The sequence below is a fragment of the Megalopta genalis genome, chromosome 18 (genome assembly GCF_051020955.1).
Source record: "Megalopta genalis isolate 19385.01 chromosome 18, iyMegGena1_principal, whole genome shotgun sequence".
In the NCBI taxonomy this organism is placed as follows: Eukaryota; Metazoa; Arthropoda; class Insecta; order Hymenoptera; family Halictidae; genus Megalopta; species Megalopta genalis.
Window position 1 is genome coordinate 1,769,631 of NC_135030.1, and position 25,093 is coordinate 1,794,723.

Sequence of the window (25,093 nt, forward strand, 5' to 3'; positions counted from 1 at the left end):
AGAACTAAAACGACGGGACGTTCACCGGTTGCGGTAGTCCGCAGCCTTTGACGGAATCAAAATATTTGTATTCATATCGGGTAGTATGCTCGGAGGGTAAGTGGCTTTCTGTGTAGGCGAAAGGGGGGTGGTAGGAAGGGTAAAGTACTCACGTTAGCGGTGTCGTCGAGTTTCCGCTTCCACGCATCGCTACGTTCGATTAGGGCGTTCCACTGCTCCGAAAGTTTGTTCACTTCACGGCGAATGCTGCGCGTCAATTCGCGTGCCTGCTCCTCCGCGCTTCTGTAGCCCCTCGAATCACCGTCCAATTCTCTTCCGGCTGCAAACGAACGTTTTATCGTCAATATAGCGTCTGTTGTCACTGAAAAGATCCATGCGAAACGGCTGCGCTGAGAAACCGTTGCATGCACAGTAAGCCGTCAAAGTATGCGAATGCTATTCTACAGAGGTTCGGCCTCGTCCGAATTGTTTCAGACGTATTTATTTATCTGAGATAATTATCCGAATCGATTCCGTTTAGTCGATTGTTTTATTCGAATAGCAATTATGAATTATTAATGATGAATTATTTTGTTCTCTCTCGATTTGTTTAACGTCGCCTATCTTATTTGTTCGAATAAAGAATTATTCGGTTATTCATCATAAAATATATTAAAGATTCTTTATTCGAGTAAATAGAATGAAATAATTTATAACGAATAATTCCCTATTCGAATAGAATAATCGAATAAAAATAATTGATTCGAATAGAATAATCGAATAAAAATAATTGATTCGAATAAAGAATTATTCGAATCACATCTTAATCGAATGAATGAACTTAAAAAAAACGTGTGGCTTTATGTAGAATCATCGCATTTGTTTCTTGATAAAATACATAGATGTACGTTTTTTTTAATAAGTAAATATATCTATAAACGTAATCATTTCTTTTATCACTCTTAAAATACTGGTCGTGCACTACCTTCTCAGTGCTATGGAATAATTATAAGATTTCACGAAAATATCGGGTCGCTTCATGGAAGTTTCGGGCTGATTGTTGATGAACACGAAACTCGATATTACAACTAGACTAACAATTGCAATCTAATAATTTCCTCTACATAACCTGTTATATATATATATTATATGTTATATATATATAACAACATATATACATAACCTGTTATATATATATATATATATATATATATATATATATATATATATATATATATATATAACAGGTTATGTAGAGGAAATTATTAGTTAATAACTTAATAATTATTAAGTTATTATTAAGTTATTATTAAGTTATTAATAACTTAATAACTTAATAATTATTAGTAATAACAAGTACAATGTATATATATATATATACATTGTACTTGTTATTTGTATATTATAATCTCCGGGCGTCGCCATTGCTAAACAGAGAATTTAACGAACCATGGAAACAATGTCGCCGAACATGGAAGCAAGGCTTCTGGTGCCTGTTCTATCGTCGGGAATTAATTGTCCTATGAATCACGCATCATATCATGCGGGACAGTTTTTATGCGCATGTTTAGCATTGATAACGCCCACCATCCCCACCCCGCTGGTTGCCGCCCTATCTGCCGCATGTTATGATGATTTATGTTTATGGCACCACCTGCTCTTTACCCCGTGGCCCGTGTCCCCTTGCTCTGTAGTTAATCTCTCGATCCCGGATCCGCTGATCGATACGGCCGAGTGAAAAAGAGCCAGTGATTTTGATTTGTTTACTGCTACGGGACGAGGGCCAGTGAAAACCAGGACCACAACAGAATACAGGGTGTCCCAGGTTTTAATGTTCAAACTTTGTCGGTATATTCTATGGCACAAGGTAAGAAAAAAATGTTACGTAGATATAGGTCATGTAGAGCTTTATTAAGAAGATATAACAAAAATTCAGAATAGGAATAGTAACCAACTAAAAAATAAAATAAAAAATAAACTCAAAATAACTCAATTACGTCCGAAAACAAAGCAAAAACATAGCAATTCGTCGCCCCACAGTAACCGGAGGATCCTCTACTCCAGGGGTGTCAAACTCAAAAGCTAACTTGGGCCAAATGAACAATGCTTAACCCTTTGCAGTCGAAGCTATTTGAATTCGAAATCCAAAACATGATTTCTGATCTACGGTATTTCTATTTTACATAATTTATTGCGATTCATGCATATAAAATTGAGCCTATTGGCAAGTACAATGCAATTTTAATAGTATTTTTTTTAAGTATAAAAGAGTCTGATGCTCTTAGAATGATTTTGAAAAATAGTATACAAATTTTTAGTGGCGCCTCAGAGTCGCCATTCGAGTGCAAAGGGTTAACTTTAGGTGGGCCGCAAAAAAAAAAATCAATGTTCATAGAAAGAAATATCTTTATTTTGACTAGTACATTGTAATAAACATATATATAAAGTTAAATTATTGTTTACGTCCTGATACTTGACATCAAAAATGTTCCATCTCGAGCCGCGAGTTTGACACCCCTGCTCTACTCTATTCATGGAGCACTTGCATTAATAACTATTAACCTGTGAGATACGAGTGTCAAATTGAAGTTAAATCAATACGACGACTAACGAAAGTGCGGTAGTTTCAGAATTATGTCTGTGAAGTTCGAAAATTGATCCCGATAGTATGTACAGACAGTGTTTGAGTTACTTAACATATAGTGCGAGACACAGGTGTGTGCTTATATTTATTGTACGTAAATACGTGTCGTAGGAATTATTTCCTAAGTTTACTAACATAATCTCGGGTCTTTCCAGTTGCGCTGGCGCCGTATTATTTTACAGAAATTAATTAAGCACACAAATCCCCCATGTACACGAGTCACTGCTTAAATCATAATACTACTAGATACGGCATGTGTATAGTCCGTGCACGGGAAAGCTAAGAGTTGAGTGAAGCGAAGGTGACTCACGAAAGATAGCGCCACTGTGACGTGTGGCGCGGAGTAGAAAGATGACCGGATACAAAATGGCTGACATTGCGTCAGGTCAATCACACTTCAAGTACAAGCCTTAGATGCTATCCACTCGTATCCACTATTAATGAACGTGTTGTATAAACGAAATATTGAAAATTCTTGAAAATAATGGTGGGTGTGTGTTGTTCGAAGGTTGCAAAGCGAATCAAAATAGTGATAGGAACATATCTTTCCCATTGTATAAACTGTAACGTACGGAGAATCTTCCCACGAATTTTTTATATTCCTTTCTGAAGGCGTACGCCAGGCTGGCGCCAGCCAGCCGGGGGTTCATTTGTATATCGCGAGTCGAGTACCTCCAAGGGGTACGACGACGAACGTTTCTGGAATCGGACCACATAGGAACATCCCCACTGCCATTTTTCCAGAGAAAATCTGGCTATATAAAGGGCCCAAACGCGACCAGAAATCGGGCTAGTTTCGAGTCATTCGTCGACGTGGAAACTCTAGTGAGATCGAGTCTTAATTCTCCTTCGAACAATCTAGTAGGTAATTAGATATCGAATCAGAAGCCCTCGCCGATTCAGTGCGAAAAGCTGAGAGCGCAATAGAGTCCGCGAATACCTACATACATTTGTAAAAACTCAAAACGCGTAATAAATTAGCTTTTACCAGTTTTCTTTGGTTACAAGTTCAATTATTTCCATTTCCTATTTCGAAGCAGTAGTTGGTATAACGCACAAAGATATATCTTTACCGCTCGAGGTATATCTTTATTTCTCTTTCTTACAAAGTTACGAGGCAGCCTAATACCAATTTCTCCAAATACTATTCTTACCTTAACCCTTTTAGCACCGAACGACGATATATCGCAGTGCACTCGCCGAAAATACCAACGACGATATATCGTTGCGCCTCTGTTAGAGCCTTATTATACTCATCACAAAAGATCTGTGTTTAAGTATAACTTTATAAAATGTTAAAATGGCTCATATTCGATGCAACACAAGTGAAAAAATGTTTATTAGATCAACTTTTTGTTATATCTTATGTTGTTTCGTGCCGAGGGTCTGTATATGCCAGAGTGAATCTTTCACGAATTTCAGGAAAGTAAATGTTGAAAACGATAGCCAATATAACCCGCGCCCGTTATTTTCGGAAATACCCAGCCCTAAACATTTGCCACCGAACATATCCAAACCAATAGAATATTTCGATTTACTTTTTACGTACCAATTTCTGAACATGTTGATTTTTTCTATGTGCAATTACGTTTTGAAAAAGAGAAATTACTTTGTACGATTTTTATTGTCTTATACTTATGTTATTCTTATGATTTTTAACAAATATCGAAACTTCATTGGTATTGATTTATTCTCCATTCCTTTCGCAATATTCTGCTTTTTGAATTTTGTAAATATCACGCCTACTTTGGTTTTTACGAGCATTTTCGCAAACCTCTACAAATTCGCCGATTCGGTCCGGTATTCTTCGCCTAGGTACGCTTCTTTTGCTCGGTGCTAAAAGGGTTAAAGGTAGCCACCCGTGCCGAAATAAGCATCGGCTGGTCTACGCACCCTGTCCTAACCTTAAAGGTAGCCACCCGTGCCGAAATAAGCATCGGCTGGTCTACGCACCCCTATCAAAAATCCCAATTGCATGCAACCTCCGGCCATCCAACCTGCCTGGCTCTCGACTCGTAACAATCCCATGCATATTTCATATTTAATGGACTGAATTTGTTTTCTGAAAATTTTTCATTTTCACATATTCATTAATGTCGAACATTAAAGCACGTTCAACACGTTTGGAACATCGGTGTGTCATATTTTTTTGCCCAACTTTTTGCCCAACTCTGCCTACAGATTTCGAGCCAACAACCCTTAACACTCGGATGATTTTTTTCTGATACACGTACCAGAAATTCTGAGCAAATTTTGCAAAAATTGCGAATTTGCAATATTGAATTTGCAATTGCTTTCCAATGCCAATCGACGATATTCGAATACAAAGGATCAATGCTTTCACTTTTCCGTTTCAAACGCCTTTAACGTTAACGTTAAACGCTTGAACTTTTCCATTTCTAAAATCGATGTGGAAAGAACAGAATTTTTATTTTGTTTCAGTTTTACACCTCGCGTAACCATTTTCTTCTGCGCTGTAAAAATCGTTCAGGCACTTCGTCTGGAAAGACCGATAAGAATGGTCTGCGAGAAACATCGACAGATGGCCGGGAAATCGTTGCGGAGAGCAACCGCTTCGAAAAATCGAGGGAGTTAGTCTCCATTAGGTCGAGCGTGGCTGGTTAAATAGACGTCGTACCGGTGCAAGACGAAAACAGCTAAAAACTATTTCCACCGAATCGAATTAGGCGGCCGTGTTCTTCATCGGTAAGCCATCCATTCAACAGTTGCCGCATTCGATTTCCAGTCACGTACACCCCGCGCTCTCCTCCCTTTTTTCAACATCCCTGTAGCCGTTTCCCTCCTTCGTCTTTCCCTTCCCACCGCACCCTGACCAATGCTCTCTTTTTACCATTTCTCATCCACGCGGCCTCAGTTTCAGAAATTTCTGCCGGAACGTGTACAATTTCAATTTCGCATTATAATGCTTTCCCTCGAATCACACCGTGCCCATTTTCAAGCTATGAAAAGGCAGCCTGGATGCGAAACGAATGACTCTTATATCCATTGCCGTGATTGCAATGGCATAAGTAATAACGGAGGTATCGCGGAACAGGATCTTTTGCTTTATCATCCCTTTATGGTTGTATTAATTTATACATAGATGCCATGCTGGTCGGAATGAAAACGGTTTACACGAATTTATAATTCTAAAATAATTTTGTTGGCTCAATTTTAATCATTCACGGGTAAATACTCAATTTCTGCCTTTGCGATAATACGTTGAGTTTTTAAGTATTTAATTTTTGTAGACCCATTGTCGAATCATGGGGAAAAGAAAATTTAGGAGAATATTGTTCACGAGCGATAGCGAGAATACTGAAAGTGAAAATACCGATACTGAAAGCGTTTGCCATGCAAGACAAACAGTAACGTGCTCGAGATCACAAAAATCTGAATATATTTGGACTACGGAAAGCTTGGAACCAGAAATACATTCCGTACTTCGGTGCCAACTACTCGATAATACGCTCCGTTCACAGCGATCACATTTTGACGCAAGCGCTCCGTAGCGAAAGGTTTAATAGACCGTCGATTCGATGGATTTACGACAACAATGGACAGATAAAATACCAAATTATGAAGACATTACTATGATTTAACACTTTATCGTCCGGTCGTGGTTGAGACTGCCACTCAGTAAGGACTGGCTTAGTCGCGCGCGCATTTGCTCCCAGTACCGGCTAAATTTTCGCTATTCATTGTGTTGTGCTTATTCCTTTAAAAATAATAATAAATAATAATTATTATTATAATTATAATTCATAAGGATATGGGGAGGTCAGCATACAGGAGGTCAGCTACTAACAAAACAGTAAAGAAGCGAAAACCGTCGATAGCTAAAAGTCGATTAATAGGCTATCGGTCGATAAGCATTGGCAATCGAAAAGCCGATTAATAGGCTAGCGATCGATAAACATTGGCAATCGAAAAGCCGATAAATAGGCTAGCGGTCGATAAAGTGTTAAGAATATCGTCGCACTATTTTCGACTCGTTAAAATCGTAAGAAGAAATCCATCCGAATCTAACTTCTTTTCCTTGCAAATGACACGAGTTGCACTACGAATATTCTTCTCTTCGAAGGCATTTAGCAGTGAAATCCAGATACCAGTCTAAGCGTGATCAATTATCCGAATAGAATAATAAATCATTCTACGAGAATCTTTATCCATAGAACAGTAGCAGTGTTTAACCCTTAAATGCATATTGTTGCCAATTGTCTACATTCCAGTTCCACTTAATTTTATTCAAAAATCTGAGTAGGTGCGTTTCCGAACACACGTTGATAACAATAGACAATAGACCATGTGTGAAATAAAAGACTTGACATTACTTTTGGCGAGTAAGTTATACGTTTTTTGACATTTGAATGTGGTGGGTGATAACTTCCGGGTTGTGCAAAGGATTTTCACGGACCGAGTGCATCAAATGCAAGGTTGCTTCGTGTCGCAACAAAAATCGCAATTGCTTTGCTGCGTTTCATTTATAAATAATGTGAAAATTCCTACACTAATTGATAATATAAATACATGACCATTTGTTTACGTCTACAATAATTTTAGTAATAAACGCATATCGTTGCCAAAAGTCTACGTACAACTTTTTTTCAAAATAAATACTCGATATTATTACCTAGACTTTTTTATTTATTTTTTACGTAACCTATGACTACATTCCTATAAAAAACGATTTCTTAAAATTCAAGACAAAAAATCATGCATTTAAGGGTTAAAGCGCTCCGTAGCGAAAGGGTTAATCCGTCGGACACAACGGCAATTAAAGAGTCGGCGCATATTGGTCGAAAGCCAACCGGAGGCTAGGTTTATCGCGCGAGCCCGTCGGATAACACCGATTTCTAGTCTTTTTGAGTTCGATTTGAAGTCGATCAACTCCACAACATTTTGCCGAGAAGCTTTTTTTCAGAACCGGCCAAAAGCTTCGAGTAACGATTTCGATTGGAGGGCGCGCCGGCTGGTCCGATTCGATTTCACAGGCGAAATCGGGCCGACCGGTCCGAGAACTCGATACCTGGCCTGCTATCTAACTCCGCGGATGCGGCGTTATATCGGTTGAAATTTATTGACGTTACGACAACGCCCGACGATTGCACGATGCCGTGCACGTTTCATCGAACGTGACTCCCTGCGGAGTGACTGAAACCGTGCACGCTGCGACGCGGGTTGTCCTCGTCCAGGGGACCACGAGCGGTTCAGCCACCGAGTTCTGGGATCCCGGTTGTTCATGACGGTTCGCCCTTCTTGCTGATTATCTTACATTGAGCGGACCTGGACGTGTTTTTGGCCTACCAACCGACTCGTCGCGCAAATCGACGACGTTGCTTCTTGCCGTATTTACAGAAGTGCACTATTGCGTTATTGATCTCACCGGGTCATCTAGATTGTTCGTGCGATATTTACTCTCAGTGGGTCAACACGATCGTAGATTTCGGATAATCGGCATTTCGAAGCAAGATTAAATGTACCCCGCGACCCTGGAAGGTCTTCTACACACCGCGATAAAGATATAAGACACTCCTGAATTTCTAGTGTTTCTTAAAATCACGGGCTTGTAGAAAAGTTTTTGTATACGAACATATACAGAGAGAGTATATGTGTATAATATATCTATGGATATAATATATCTTTACCCACCATCGTTAAAGTTAACGCGCAACAATCTTGAACTACCTGCTAAACTCAAAATTTTATTCAACAACACTCGAACGCAAGTTTGAATTGCTTTTTCACAGAATTATAGATTCACCAATAATACATGCTAATGTCTACAGGATGGAGAAATATTCCAGTCAAGGAGGGGTGTTATTCTATAACGAGCAACTATTCTTTTGTTATTAAACCATTGTTGAACTGAAACATTTTCATAGCCTCAAATGTACAGTAAATATTAACACTCGAACGGCGGATATTTTTGATAGAACTATAACTAAGTATGCTTACGCACCGCGGCAAGACTATAAAACACTCCTGAATTTCTAGTGTTTCTTAAAATCACGGACGTGTAGAAAGCTTTTGTATACGAACATATACAGAGTATCCCTTTTGTAGTAACATGTAAAAAAGTTGACCAGTATTCGTGCTGTTTTACAGTAATGGTAACAGTTTATAAGAAAAACGGTTGCTACAAAACTATAAGGTTGGATTTCCTGTAAAAAATTAACACACAGAATTCTTTTTGTTGTGATAACGTGTATTTATGTAATAATGTGTATTTCTACCCTTCCTTTTTACTACTTCCAACATTCTTTGCGGTAAAGATTTATACAGTTTCTTAATTGTGTTTTGTTTCAAATTTTTCCACGTATCCTCAATACACCTTTTTAATTCTTCTGTGGTGTTAAATTGCTTTCCTCTCAAGTACACTTTCTCAGCTGGAATTCCCGAACAATTTTCAATAATATTCAAATCCTGCAATCTTGCTGACCACGATAAAATATCTATATTTTTATTTTCGAAATAGACTCGTGTTATTCTTGCAGTATGCACGGCTACGTTATTGCTTAGCTATTTTTTGTGCACACTTCGACAAGTTGTTTATTAACGATGTCCACGTAGGCACGTTCTACTATTCATTTTTACAGAAACAAATTCATTATCCGTCTCTCCACAGCATCCTATAGTTCCCCACATCATAATACCACCGGAAAAATAATAATTTAGATCATCGGGTACATCTAAATTAAAACGCTTTCTGTCAGAAAAGATGATTTTTTCCCACTTTTTATGCCAATGTATCCGATGCTCTGCAAATTCCAATCTGGCTTGTTTATTATTAAATGCTTAAAACCCTTTACTATTCGCTGCACTGTCCCAACACGTGTTTCCACATCGGATTTCGCTGCTATTTGCCACGATGTCATCGTAGAATTCGAAACATATCTTATTTATCACCTTCTCGCACAGTTCTTGATTTTGGACGACCACCGTGGATCTTTTGAACATGTTTTTCTTTAGTTTTTAAATAGTTATGAACTAGACAACGACTTTTCCATAATATATGAGAAGGAAAAGAGAAAACGCAGGATTTATACTATGAATTCAAATGACCCGAATCAAGTTGATAGATCATTTCTTCTATCTAATTTCGTACGAGGAGTTCCTTTGCAAATGCACTACAGGTTTTGCGCTCAATATTAATCCACAATATTAGTTAGGCTGAGTTTCATTTGCGTAAGGATAAATTTGACTTGCAAAAGGGTGAATACTTGCGAAGGGGTTAATGTTGACCGCATAACCTGCATGCGTAGAGAAACGCTTGCTAACAACAATAATCCTTTCTTTTTTTTTCTTATTATATTATGAAATAGCGAAACGATTCGCAGTATTTATATTAATAACAAGACAAAAATGGAAATAATTATATGTTGAAAAATAAATAACGTCCCACACGTGGGACGATAAAGCGCCTCATTAAATTAAAATTAAATAAACACGTGTGCGCCAGTACCGTTAAAGAAGTAAACAATCGATCGGTGAGCAATAGACGGGTTATAAACTAAAAGAAAGTTGGAATCACAGGAGCGTATGAGTCGTTTATTTTGAATGTGGCATAAGTCACTTTACCGTAATGAAAAGTGGCGATTTTTTAATGTTCATACGAAATTATTTATACCGAGAAAAATATCAGTATCCTGAGATAACGAATACAAGTGAATCTTCTCGAAAGTTAGCATCCATATTTTGAAACGTGTTAAAACGCAAACCCTGGAATATATCGACTTAAAAACAAAGTGACTTATGCCACTTTCAAAATAAACGGCTTATATAGTCGGAATGAAAATCTTGTTAAGAAAGTGTGCGGATACTAACCAACGCGTCTACTCCGTTCCCAAACAACAAAAGTCATCGGACCATTAAAGCGTAATTGTTTCAACAGCCTCTTGCGCGAACTATGTGGCAAAGAGGCACCGAGGAAGAACGGAATTGCATTGATATTAGGATGAAACAGTGTTTCCCCCGTGAAACTTCGCTCAGTCCTCGGTTGAGTTTTGGTGTCCTTTGGGACTCCTCTTTTAACCATCGCAAGTTTCTCCAGTTTCGGTGTACTTCGATACTTGTAACTCGATTGATACTGTCTGCTGGTTCACCTTGGAACGGTTTCGTTAACACCGACCGCGAAACTCTTTGTTCCTTTGTCGATGAACTCGAGACAGCGTTATTCCTCGTCTCAACGCGCCGTGAAATCGAATCGTGTGCCGTTAGTAAAAGCTAAAATTATATCAACTTGTTAATCGATGTATCTTAAGATAACGAAATTTTCATCTCGAATCGTTCTTGCCGATTGAACTGAAATTTCTTGGTTCAAGGTCGCTCGAAGATTATGCTATCGTTGCAGATCGTTGAATTCGTTTTGAAAAGAGCTATATTAATGTGAAGTGAAAAATATGAAATGCCTTTTAAACAAAATTAAGGTGACCTTGATTTTACATTGAAATGATAACGATACTTTACAATTCAATGTTTTGTCATATAGCGAACAGAGAATCGATGAACATTTGTTCGACAAACATTTTTTCGTCAGATTAACAGATGCGCCCGAGAAAATGTGGCCGAAAGTCAAGGAAACACCCTGTATATTGCAATATAGTCCCGCGATGTTGCTTAAGCCGAAAAATAGAAGAGTTCGTTCGAGGGTTGGTAACATAAGAGAATTCTTTGTCGCATGATATTTTCTATGATTTCATTTGGGTGATAACACGACCGATAATTACTAATAATTATTTACTATACTTAATAATTACTAATTAATAAACACGGCTAATGATCACGATCAGCCGTCTCCCAGGATTTCCTATTCGCCGGAATCGGACGGCGAGGCGCACGATTCATTGTCTCCGAAAATGCATAGAACAGAGTTTGTTTTCGTGTTTAATTGATGTACCCGTTTTCCGGCAAGAACTCCACGGCTGAATGTCTCGCTGCCCGGTCAAATACCCATAAATTCCGTGTTTCACTTTTCTTAATAATCCCGGTTTTCGAGAGGGTGGAATTATCTAAATGAAATATTCAAGAGGGCCACGGCTACACGCCCGCGACGGTTATTGTACGTGAAAAGCGGTGACAAGAACGAATGAAGCTCGTTTCCAAGGGCCGCTCTTGTTCCGTGGTTTAAGTAAAAGGACGAAAAAACGTGGTGGAAGGGGTAGGTCGGAGCGGCCCGGGTAGGAGAGAAGAGAAAACTTCTCGTATTTTATCAGTCCACTTAACAATCCCCTTCATTCTTCGTGACAAACTCCCTCGCGGGAGCCGCCTTTTCAAACTACAACTTTAATCAATCTTACCCCTGTTTCAATTCTGGCCGCTGACCCCGAAAACTAAATAAAAGGATGGCGCAGCAGGCTCTCTGCGAGCCGTAACACGGAATCGGTGCTCTGCGCATCATATTTTCGCTGATGCGACCTTGTACGGTGGATCCTCGATTATCCTGGTCGAACAAAGTGGCACGAATATTCTAACAATGGAATCGTTATTTACCACGAGAACGTTTGCGAACCCGAAAAATCCAAGAATTGTGAGACTTTACGCACAAGTAGAAAAAAAGTTATGTCTTATTGGACGTAACATTAGACAATACTAACCGTATTCTTTCTTGGCAGCTGATACTTGGTTTAACCCTAGAAAGATAACCATATGACAACGTACGTAAAAGATAACCATACGCTTCAGAGGCGCATGCTTTTCTAAGGCGTCAATTTTATACTAACAATGGATATTTATTTCAGTTAATATAGTCATTTTAAAGGTTTGGCATTATCGTAAAAATAAAATGCATTTATATTATATTGTTTTATATTTTAAGTAATTTTAAACTCAAATCACTAGACCTCTATGAAAAATTAACAAAAATCAACAGTCTTCGCAGGCGCCTCTGCGACGTAGGTTATCTTTCTGGGGTTAAAGAGATGACAACAACCCCTGACAAAATTCCAGTATTTTTTCTTCTTCGTGCAATCTCGAGAATAGCGCAAATGACATTTAGGAAAAGTTGAAACCAAAATTTGCATCGTTTTGTTGATGACTTACGAAAAGGCAATTTTTAATAAATTGCCTATACCTATTTAAGTGGCATTTTAGATACAATAAGACCGTACAATTTTCTATTCAACATTTTTTAAAATATCATCGAGCTATTTGACCAAAACAGGAAATGTGGAAATTTTTAAATAAAAGAAGGGAAAAAGTTGTGGCATTTTTCCCCAAGAATATATTGGTACAGGTTTGTACACAGATTTCTATACACAGTATTTCTGAAGAAACAACTAAGTCTTTCAATTTCTTAAAGAGGGCGCCGCACAATTTTTTACGCGACGTATACGAAATAATGCGTTTATGTATGTAAATACACAACCAAGTACGATGCGATGTAGTAGTAGTAGTAGTAGAAGTACACTTCTGTCACATTATAGAAGGAAAAAGCAACGTTACGATTTTTTGCAAAAAAATGTGCCTTAAGCATTCGACTTTCGTAACTCGATAAGTTTCAACATTGTTTGCAAGAAATGGAATGAAATGGAATCCATACAAAATAAATCATGTTTTCTTTTTGTTGTAGTCTTATGAATGCGAAACGCTAGCGAGTGTATCGGCTCGAAATGTTCAAACTATTTTCGTTACCCGTTATGCTGTATAACTGTGAAGCCATTATGTAGCTCACGGTTAAACGTGTCTTGATGCATGCTTTCAAATATCATAAAAAAATACGTGGCGTTGCATTAGTAAAGTTGAATGCCGCCCCTCAAAGTACCGCAACCATTAAAAATTTACGTATGCTGTTACTTTGTTTACGTCGAGCAGTATAATATTTTCCTCTCTTATTTTTCCCCCTCTTCTTACTGTACACTAATAAAATACTTGCTGGCAACATCGTGAACATTCAGTATAGAAATGTAGCCTTAATCACTTGCTAATGAATAATAATGAATAATATAGATGAAAGTAATTTTTATAATTAAAAGCATTCTTTTCTATACAGAGTAGAAATATTCAGTTATTGATCATTTCAAACACGTCGACTGGTGTATTCATGCTTATAAAATTTCATTTATTGAAATTTCTTTCAACATTCTTCTAATATAATCTTATATAAATATAAGGTTATATATAAATATAACTTTATGTACTCTGAAAAATTTCTTGAATAGTGATAAATAAATTAAAACAAATTTTGCGGCGAGTGCTAAAAGAAAAAAAAGAGATCGACTATTTTAATTGAAGTTGCATATTATATTCTCTGATTTACTTAGTACTTACTGAAATGATATCATATTTATTCAAATGATGTTCGTTTTCAGTTTGTATGAAATTTATTCTGTACTGATGATCATCGATTTATTAAACGTACAAAGTGTCCTTGGATTTCCAATCATTTAGTGTCTCTGTGATGAATATTATTCACCATTTCATACAACGTTTGTGAATTCATTTTAATCACATTAAAGGAAATTAATTTGTTTAATATAAATAAAGTTATTATTTTATATTTCATCTGCAATTTGATCAAGAAAGAAGATCTTTAGTACAAAGCGATGTATTTTAATTTCTCATTCTAATTCTTTAATTCTATAAAATACAACGAAGCAGTTCTGAGGAATAATATTAATTAAATATATTAATTATATATATTATATTAATTTAATTATATTGCTATGTGATTCCATTAAAAAGCATGAGAGAGAGAGAGAGAGAGAGAGAGAGAGAGAGAGAGAGAAAGCGATCATTATTTATATTATATCATTATTTATGATTATTTAAGCCTATACTATATAACTATATATTAAGCTATACTATACTCAATATATACTATATATTAAGCTTATACTATACTAGTTTGGAGCTGCTGTAATTTCGAAGACATCAGCTTGTAATATATGTATGTTTCATTAAAACATACCACATCTTTCGAATCAGTTGAACAAATCAAATTTCAAATTTCCGATTTTCTTTTATTTTGTCTATAAGTAAATTTGCAAATTTGAAATTGCACCCCAGCAATTCAATTAAATAATCGTGATCTTTAAAGTAATTTAAATAATTGAAGAAATTACAATCTCATCGGTGTAAATAATGGCGAAACTGTTATGCGACTTCGGAAGTACAGTTGGCGACAGAGGTGTAATTCGGTAGCTCGTTTATTATTTATGTGTGAGGAGAATTTCGTAAATTACTTTTTTGCATTATTTATGAACGCATCTGTTATGTATAATGTTTACACGTGTTGCATTATTTTTTAATAGCCTCAACGAAAAACCCATCTTTTAACAGAGTTCGTGTTCCTCTAAACTAATCGATACCTACAGTCACCCACAAAAGTGTTCGCACACTTTTAAAACAAAATAACTTTGTGAAACTGCACTAAATGACTAGAATTTTTTTTCAGATGCCAAAGGGACCGATCTATTTAACAATGACTAAAATGCTTTTTTTTCAATTTTCCAATTACTTGGAATGACAAAAACGAAAAAAAGAAAAATTGTTGTTTCAAGTTAAAAACGAGAGATTTTCATTTTTTCCTGTTACTCCAACAGCAAAATTAAGAAAAAGCATTTTATTCATTGTCCAGTAGACCAGTCCCTCTGTCATCGAAAAAAGAATTCGACTCATTTAGTCCAGTTTAAAAAAATGTTACCGTGTTTTGAAAGGTACACGAATACTTTTGTGGGCCACTGTATACGAATCTTATTTATTTATTAATGCATTATCATACTTATCAATGCATTATATTTAGCCAATACAGGATTGCAGCATGTGCTACACACATCCGTCGAGCTTTTTATATGTACTGGGTTGGCAACTAAGTAATTGCCGATTTCAGTTATAGATGTCTCTCACTCCCATTTTTATGATATCCGTAAATGTTATATTATAAAATATAATAGCTACACCTAAGTAATTAACATTCAATCACTAACTCAATGTTTTGAAAGCATGGTTTGCTGAGATATATGTATATTCGGCATTATAACGATATAATAACTGCTACTAACATAATCCGGTTACGATTCAAGCGCTGATTAATAGACTAAATTAATTCAACAATGCGTATGCTTTTAAACTAAAATATGCGAAACATATGCAACGTACAATAATTGAAAACAGAAAAGATATTTTTGGAATCACCTGATCATGATATAAATTTCTGTCTAGGCACCATTGGTCTACCTGTTTTCTAAAGGAGAACATGCATTCGCATAAACATCCGCGGTTTATTTATTGAGTTGACAAACTAAGTAATTGCCGATTTCAGCTATAGATGTCTCTCACTCCCATTTTTATGGTATCCGTAAATGTTATGTTATAAAATTATTATTATTATTATTATGTTATTTTTTATTATCCGTGAATGTTAGCAACTGGACAAATTGAATGCAGCGGTCAAGGAAAAGCGACCAGAATTGGTCGATCGTAAAGGTGTCATTTTCCAGCAGGACAATGCTAGGCCGCACGCGTCTTTGTCCACTCGGCAAAAATTGATGGATATTGGTTGGGAATTGATGTTACACCCACCATATAGTCCTGATCTCGCGCCATCGGATTACCACTTATTTCGATCCCTGGACAACTCCCTTCGTGGTAAAACTTTTAATGATGCTGTAAAATCTCACTTAACTCAGTTTTTGGCCGAAAAGGATCAGACTTTCTACGAGCGTGGAATTTTCAAGCTGTCGGAGAGACGGCGAAAGGTCATCGAACAAAATGGAAAATACATTACAGATTAAACTTCGTTCCAAGTAAAAAGAAATTTGTTATTTCATTGAACAAATCGGCAATTACTTAGTTGCCAACCCAATATTTGTCCTCAGCAGTAAATCATTCTTCCGAAAGATTTCAATTGTCACATTTCCATGCTACATTTATGGAACGGAAGACAAAGCGCAAAACAAACTCATTTCTATAGTTCGGAGGCGACTCTCGTTAACATTCTCGCAGTTCTCCATCGACGTTTTTCATTTCATTCAACCTTATTCGACATTACGGGAGAACCAAACGAAAAAGCAGAATTCTTCGACGCGATCGGACCATTCACCCTTTTCAAGCCTCTCTCTGTCTTCGCCCAGGTTTCTTTCTCTTTCGCGTTTAATTGGTATGAAAAATCACGGGAAAGAGAATGGTGCGAATTACCGGAATTGAAAGCTCCATCCACGGCTCTTAATTACTAGGCCTGCGCTATTGGCAAATTCAGTCGCGCGTTGCGAACCGGCTTCGCGGAAACTAACGAATGTACTTGGCCGACTTTCTTTATTCTTTCGCGGGAGAACTTTCGTCGTGCAACCATTCCGGCAAATTTTTCGGTTCACCGGTGGCCAGTTTAAATTGAATTCACGGGACAAACGTTGAACCCTATTTCGTTTCTCTTCCACGTCCGCGTCAACAGACGATACCGATAATAATAGCTCGCGGTGCTTTAACATGTCGATAACGGGAGTTGCAACGGTCACGCTTCGTAATAATTAGACAGCAGATGTTTATGCACGATAAATATTCAAAATGCATACGACATTTATGCGCGAGAAATATGCGAAACAAGTTCGAAAATATGCAAAATATGTTTGAAAGTATGCAAAATACGCACGGAAGTATTGAGATATGCACGACATTAAGTGTACATTATATCAAGTATCAAAAAACGTGTTGCAGTTACTCTGATTTATTATACTTTAATATGTTATTGCAAGAAATTGCAATTGTTTAAAGTTAGAGATAAATTGATTTCCGAAAGAAACAAGGTCACTGTTATATTTTTAAATGCAACTAGGTAATTTTAACTTCATAGTATTATAGGCGACGTCGAGACGAATTCAACGACCTACTACATGATGACCTTCAAATGATATTGAAGGAAAATTGCCATGAATCGTTTGTCACAATATTTGAAAGAATTTGGCGACACTTAACACCAAGGCCTCGCATGTAAACATAAACAAATGGACGTAAACATAACACATAACCTCAACACATGAAAAAGAGAATTTTAAAAGAGAAATTTATATCAAACCAAATATTTTGGTAAAACGTGTGACGCTGAAAATAGTACTCAACGCTGGTGTCTCTCTTGCAGCTCAGCGTAATAGAACCGTCGAATGCAGAGTACCACTGCAGGCGGCATGCATTTTGTCATACCATATTGATTCTCTATTCAAAACGAATCGTGACTTACGGTGACGTTTCCTTATGGATCGACCGTTCACTTCAGTGCCTGGTGCAATTATATTTTCTTCTGTATTTTTCGTTCCCGGCATAAATTGTTTCCGTTTGTCAATCATTTTTTATATGTATAGTCATTATATTATATTATATTATATTATATTTCATTATATTATATTATATTATATTATATTATATTATATTATATTATATTATATTATATTATATTATATTATATTATATTATATTATATTATATTATATTATATTATATTATATTATATTATATTATATTATATTATATTATATTATATTATATTATATTATATTATATTATATTATATTATATTATATTATATTATATTATATTATATTATATTATATTATATTATATTATATTATATTATATTATTATTATATTATTATTATATTATATTATATTATATAGCCACAAAACAACACTAATTTAGAAGACTTTGTTCAGAAGAATCCATGAGATAATTTTATAATTTACTTTCAATTTTGTAGTTAAAATGACTGATCTCTGATTTTTTCTTTTACAGTTACTGAAATTATAAAAATGTTTCTATGAGAAATCCTTTGACAAAAAAAACCGCGGACAATTAACAATCCAGAAAAAATTAAGTGGTTCGAGCAATATGAATACAGGAAGTTGTACAAATAGGTCAAGTACTGTTTTGAATCGCCCCGTACACTTTATCAGGAAGTAAATTCTGATGCGTAACACGTGCATCTTTTTTTCCAGTTCCGCTCCGACCGGAATCCAAAACAGCTCATTTTCATACTGAAACCATTCTGCTAAACGAATATAAGCATGCACCTCCAATCCATAAGCAACCGGACACCTAGTTAGTTTAAGGAAAATTTAAATTGCGATACACCACCTAGCTACGTGTACAGGGTGTCCCAAAAATGTCTCGCAATCCGAAAGTAGGGGATTCCTGAGGTGATTTGAAGCAACTTTTTCCTCAGCGAAAATGCAATCCGCGGCTTCGTTTACGAGTTATTCGCGAAAAACAGTGACCAATCAGAGGCGAGATCATTTGGCGCGAGACGGCCGAGCCAATGAGCGGAACTGGGCTCCGTGCAGTCGTTGGCTGGGCCGTCGCGCGCCAGCCGAGCTCGCCTCTTATTGGTCAGTGTTTTTCGTTAATAACTCGTAAACGAAGCTTCGGAGAAAATTTTCGCAAAGGAAAAAGTTGCTTCAAATGACTTCAGGAACCTCCCATTTCAGGATTGCGAGACATTTTCGGGATTTGGTATATGACATTGTAAATATGCATGCATAGCTTTTAATGAGCTTATTATAACTCTAATTCTAATAGTTTTTATAGAATTCAATAAACTTTAATTTTAGTTCTTTATTGCTATGAAAACTAATTAGGACAATCAGATGGAATTAAAATATCACTTTCATAATCCTTTAAATCATTTTTCACACTCTAAAATAAAAACTTGTAAATAAAAAATTGTAATTACTAAATCTTTTAATTTACTTGCACCAGCTGCATTTACTTGCACCTCAAAAACCTTGTGAATTGCAGAGAACGAAACATTGTCGCCCGGTACCAAAACTAACTATTTAGTTAATACATGTTAAGACCTGAGTGATCGATAATGTTAGCAAAAGGACATTAAAAAGTAAAACAGAACTTTTATTTAACCACGTCTACGAATATCGCTGCTAAACTGAGCGATGTTATCTTAATCCGATGTTCTTAAGGACATTTTCGAATGATATGCCATAATAAAATCGCGTAATAAAACCATTTGCCTAACTTGGTTTTCTTCTGCATATTAAATTGGTGTGATAAGTTTAAATGTTCGGCCGAGTCGCATTTTAATTTCCAAAGTTCAGTCATACCCAACGGCGAAGATTTAGCATCTTGATCTTTCATATTAAGGACTAATTGACTTTCGAATTCCTCGGTAGAAGTCTTTTTAAATCTACCCATCTACCGTGCCGAATCTTTAATCTTGCTTTCTCGAATCGCTTTAAATTGGACTCCCAATGTGTTTTTTTGGAACGTGGAAAGTTTCAGCGATCTGTCTTTAACCGATCCTGTTCTTAAAAGCATTCTCAAAGTCGCATTCGTATCATTCTTCGTTAATTATCCTTTCTGTGATCAATTTTATTTTTTCTTTATTCTTTTTAAGAATAAAGAAGGAAATTCTGAGGACAGTTTTTTAATTCCAGGAAAAAATATTAAAAGATCTGGCTGCTACTGGACGACTGTAAAGGTAATCATTGTACAATATACAAATCAAATTGCAAAAGTTTGAACATTTTTTTGCATATCTAACAGTCTAGAAGTGAAGTAAGTGATACGATAAAATGCTTTAATTACCTGAAATATAAGAAATCAACTGTGAAAGGTAACTTTTTTAAACGTCTTAAAGCTCTGGTAATACTGAAGAAAAAAGTTGCCAGAACACGTTGCACAGAACTAGGAATAGTACTAATTTATCTAGCAATTTATTGTACAAGCAAGATCTTGCTTTGGTCGGTACTTTACGACTCTCTCCTATATAGGGGTCGTTTTAGTACAAATACTACTACTACAAATAATACTACTACGCCGGTTTTACAGAAATTGTTCGTAGTGTCACGATGAATACTCTTTTATGTGATACATATAATGTTGATAAGTTAATGCTGCAATAGATAAGTTACTGTGTATAACCATGTTTGACATGTTAATTGCGACAGTGGTCACTGTTTGAACTGACGATGGTAATAATACAAAATTTTAGATATTGACATTTGTTTGAAATTATATATATATTTCTATCAATTTGGGTGCACCGATCACCGGTGGCACCCATGGCATCACCGCCAAGTTAAGTGCCGGTCACCGGTGACCCCCGTGGCATTCAACGTGTTAAAGTAACTTCCTCCTTCCAGCGAAAATGTTCTCCGCGATTTTGTCAACAAGCTATTAACGAAAAACACGGATCAATCACAGATCGAGTACGTCTCGCCCTCGCAGCCAATGCCGAACCCACCATTGCGCCGCCGTACTCGCTCTCCGATTGGTCCGTGTTTAACCCTTTGCACTCGAAGCCATATTAAAGATAAATTTAAATTAACTCTCCCGATTTACGGTGATTTTCATTTTAATGACAAAGTGCATTTTATGCATATGAAATCGAGTCTCGCGACTCGCACAACAGTTAGACTTTTAAGACAATTCTTTATACGTAAGCTTTGTTATTACAAAAATTATTGTAATAACAACGTAACCAACGTAAACCAACGTAACCAACAATTTCGCTAAGTAAAAAATGACTTCGAATCACACCGGGAATCAGCCGTTTCCAGGCGCATCGAGAGATTTCTTGGAACATTTCCTTTTTTTCTTGGAAAATGTTGTAACAATTGTCGCGGTGACAATGAGTCACCACTAATTTAATAGTTAATAGTTGATGCCAATAACTCGTCAACGATGCCTTACACCAACATTTTCGCTAAGGAAAAAATGACTTCGAATCACACCAGAAATCAGCCGTTTCCAGGCGCATCGAGAGATTTCTTGGAACATTTTCTTTTTTTCTCGGAACATAATATATATGTAATATATATTATAACAATATATACATATATGTAACAATTGTCGTGGTGCCTCGAAGTTACCACTCGAGTGCAAAGGGTTAATGCCAATAAACTCGTCAACGATGCCTACACCAACATTTTCACTAAGCAAAAAATGACTTCGAATCACACCAAGAATCAGCCCCTTCCAGGCGCATCGAGAGTTTCAGAACATCCTACACTCAAATATAAAAACAAAAAAAAAGAGAAAAAAAGACGCGAAGCAAACACGTACCTTCGGAGTCCGAGGTGTCAGAGAGCGGCGGTTCGTTCGCGATGTACTGTCGGCCGCTCAGCAAGTTGTTTTCGACGATGGGTCGTTTGTCCTCAAGCTGTCTTCTGAAGCCGCGATGATCGTCCTGCAACAGAAGAGTAAAGGCACACACCTGTTAATGTCGGTTGAATGCAGGCTGCAGAGCGCGCGCGAGCCCACTCGAGCGCTTTTCACGCTCAGCCCGGGCGAACATTCGTACGTACGAGGCTGGTCCGCACGCCGAAGGGAATAAGTAGGCTAATTCGGTGGAGCTTTAAACGGCGGCGACGACGACGACGAACGAAACGACGGCTAAGACTGCGACGACGGGTCGCGACGGATGGCGGACGCGCGGAGCCATCGACGTCGTCTTCATCTCGACTACGGTGTGCATCCGTAATTTTGTTTGACAAGGTATCACGGCGAAAGCTGGGCCCCGACCGGCTAGGACACGGCCACCTACCTCGAAGTGGCTGAAACGCGGCACTCGCGATATCGCTCCCGCGGCTTCTCGCTAACGAGATTATCTCTCACTTCCCCGTTTCTGTCTTTACCGCGCCAGCGTTTCCGTTTCTTTCCCCGTCGTTCTTGCCAACTCAAGAATTTTAGACATTCCGCGGCTCGGAACGGTTTTTGCCGGTCCGTTTCTCTCCCTCTCGCCTCGTTCGCAACCGCTCGTTTTCTTCCGTTTTCTTCTTGCACGTTCTCCCGTTTTTCCATCCCCTTGTGTTGTTTTTCCGGGGTTTCTTTCATTTTTTTTTCGCGTCCTCCCGGGAACGCGAGACACGTTTCGAGTCGCGTGAAATCCTTTCAAACAGCCCGGAATAATTCACCTACTTTCGCGGCTGCGACGACCGGAATCTCTCGAGCTTGTCGGACTGATGATGAAACGCGCGGTGGTTATTAGGAATTGTTCGCCCCGCTGCCCCCTTGGAAGTGGGGTTATTTTAGCGACGCGATCTTGCGGGTTCTCTCTCTCTCTCTCTTTCTCCTGACATTTTATTTTCTCGGCGGAGTGCTCGCGCGAACGTTTTAAACGGATTTATAGACGCGGTCGAGAAATCTGAATCGCGCTGTTGCTCGCTAAAATATTCGGACACCAGCTAAAGAGGAGGAGCTTAACTTTTTCAAAGTTAAAGCGAACGGTCGGAATTTTTGCTGAGACGCTCGAGAAACTAGTTCGCTGCGCGATGAATACGAAAGTTTTTTCGAAAAAGTCGCAACCGATGGAAACGACGAAACAAAATGAGAACATTGGGAAAAGTGATCTTCTTATCGGAGCCTGTGACGATAATTTAAACAACGCGTTTTGGAGATCACTTACATGTGTGCTGAACATTTTGTGGAAACCCGTTGACGTTGTTATAACTTGTAGCCTAAAGTTCGGTTCTCGTTGTTTGCTTGGTTGAGTTATAAAAAGATTATGTTCCTTTGTAACGCATGTCTCATTATTTTTAGTAAGTGACTTATAGCCTAAAGTTTGGTTTTCTCATTATTCTCATTATTTTTAGTAAGTGAGTATATTATTAGTAGTAACAGCAGCGCGATAAACTGAATTGTCATGCTTGAGGGGATTTATTTTCTCGTGTAATTTGCAAAAAATTTTATACAATTCAATTATGAAAAAATATCGCGTGTGTAGAAATGATATTATTGCGTTTCATACATTTTCCCGTTTGATAGATTTTCCCCAAACGATTATCGCAGTAATGAACTTCCCCACTGAAAGATACTAATTAATGAAAACCGCGAATTTTAATGTATTTCTGGCAGTTAACAACAGAAACGACTTGTATATGAACAAATACAGTAAATTCTCCCCAATTGTCCTTCAGCTTGTAAACAGAAATCGACAATTTGAGAAATTTATATTTATCGTTAGAATTTATTTTATATTATTTATTTTTATAGTTAGAATTTATAGAAATTTATAGTTGCTGATTGTCGAAAGCTGTAAAAACGAGGCGCAGGCTCGAATAATCGTATCTACTTTTCCCAAATTGTCCATTTTTTGTTTACAAGCTGAAGGACAATTGGAGAGAATTTACGGTGCTTTGTTGATATGCAAAATTTCATGAGAGAAGCTGACATTTTACGTATTACTATTCGGGCTATAGTTGTTATTATTGTAATATCATAGTATTAATTAACTATAATATTGTAACTATTACACGTTTTACGTAATTAGAAACATCGTGGAACAAGATTCGCCTCGGATTTCTGCAATATATGCATATTTTGAAAAGAATTACAGAAATGAAAGATTTCTGTGTTACAGCAATAATTTATCAAGAAAGTTAATTTTCTTTCTAATATTCGACAATGTTTATTTATCCCAGATGACCTGTTTATATTATAATCTACTTGGAAATTTAGAGAACTTAGTTCTCTATTAAGCCTTTCGTAATCTACAGAAAATTTTGTACAATTCAATTATGAAAAAATATTGCGTGTGTAGAAATGATATTAGTGCGTTTCAAACATTTTCCCTTTTAATAGATTTTCCCCAAACGATTATCGCAGTAATGAACTTCCCTACTGAAAAATACTAATTAATGAAAACTGCGAATTTTAATGTATTTATGGCAGTTAAAAACAGGAATCACTTGCATATGAACAAATACAGTAAATTCTCTCCAATTGTCGCTCAGCTTGTAAACAAAAATGGACAATTTCCGAAGAGAAGATGCGATTATTCGAGTCTCGCGGCTCGTTTTCATCGTTATCGACAATCAGCGACTACAAAAACCAACCGCGAAGCTCGACTAGTCGTATCTCCTCTTCCCAAATTGTCTATTTTTGATTACAAGCTGAGCGACAATTGGCGAGAATTCACTGTATTGGCTTTGTCTTAATTTCACTGATACTGATACAATATAAATAGTTCATTTAGCTAATGAATGTATTTTTCTTCGTTTCGACCTTTGAAAATAAAAACAAAATGTTACAAACCGCAAAACTTCGAGATTTTAATGTCGTTTCTCAGGCGTCAGAAAATAAGGTCAATTCGTTAGTTAAGAAATTGGAAGCAATAGAGGCATCGTTCGCTCAATTGGAACTCGAGACGATTTCTAATTGGCCTCGCCGAGGTAATCGTCTTATCGGCACGGTTATCGGAACGACGGGTTAATTACGCATTGCGTTCCGTACACACTAATGTGCTAGTATTATTCTTCATCTCGATACCTGTCATTGTTAACCCTCGTATGACGATGACCGTGTCTGCGGTGACCTTTATGTATTACATGTAAGAGAAAAAACGTAATAAATTACTTATTATAAATAGTGTATTATTATATATATTATATATATTATTATATTATTATATATATTATATATATTATTATATTATTATATTATTATATATATTATATATATTATTATATTATTATATATATTATATATATTATTATATTATTATATATATTATATATATTATTATATTA

The 25,093-nt window shown here is 36.7% G+C and overlaps 1 protein-coding gene across 6 annotated transcripts in view; it reads right to left on the bottom strand.

The window, feature by feature from the left end:
• The window catches only part of LOC117228487 (dystrophin), a 654,106-nt gene that overhangs the window by 158,178 nt on the left and 470,835 nt on the right, over positions 1-25,093 (bottom strand). For all 6 annotated transcript variants that reach the window (XM_076527279.1, XM_076527278.1, XM_076527282.1 and 3 more), the window contains 2 exons: positions 21,630-21,753; positions 153-319 (listed from right to left, as the gene is read on the bottom strand). In XM_076527279.1, the coding sequence (XP_076383394.1) occupies positions 153-319; positions 21,630-21,753 (291 nt within the window). The remainder of the gene's footprint in view (positions 1-152; positions 320-21,629; positions 21,754-25,093) is intronic.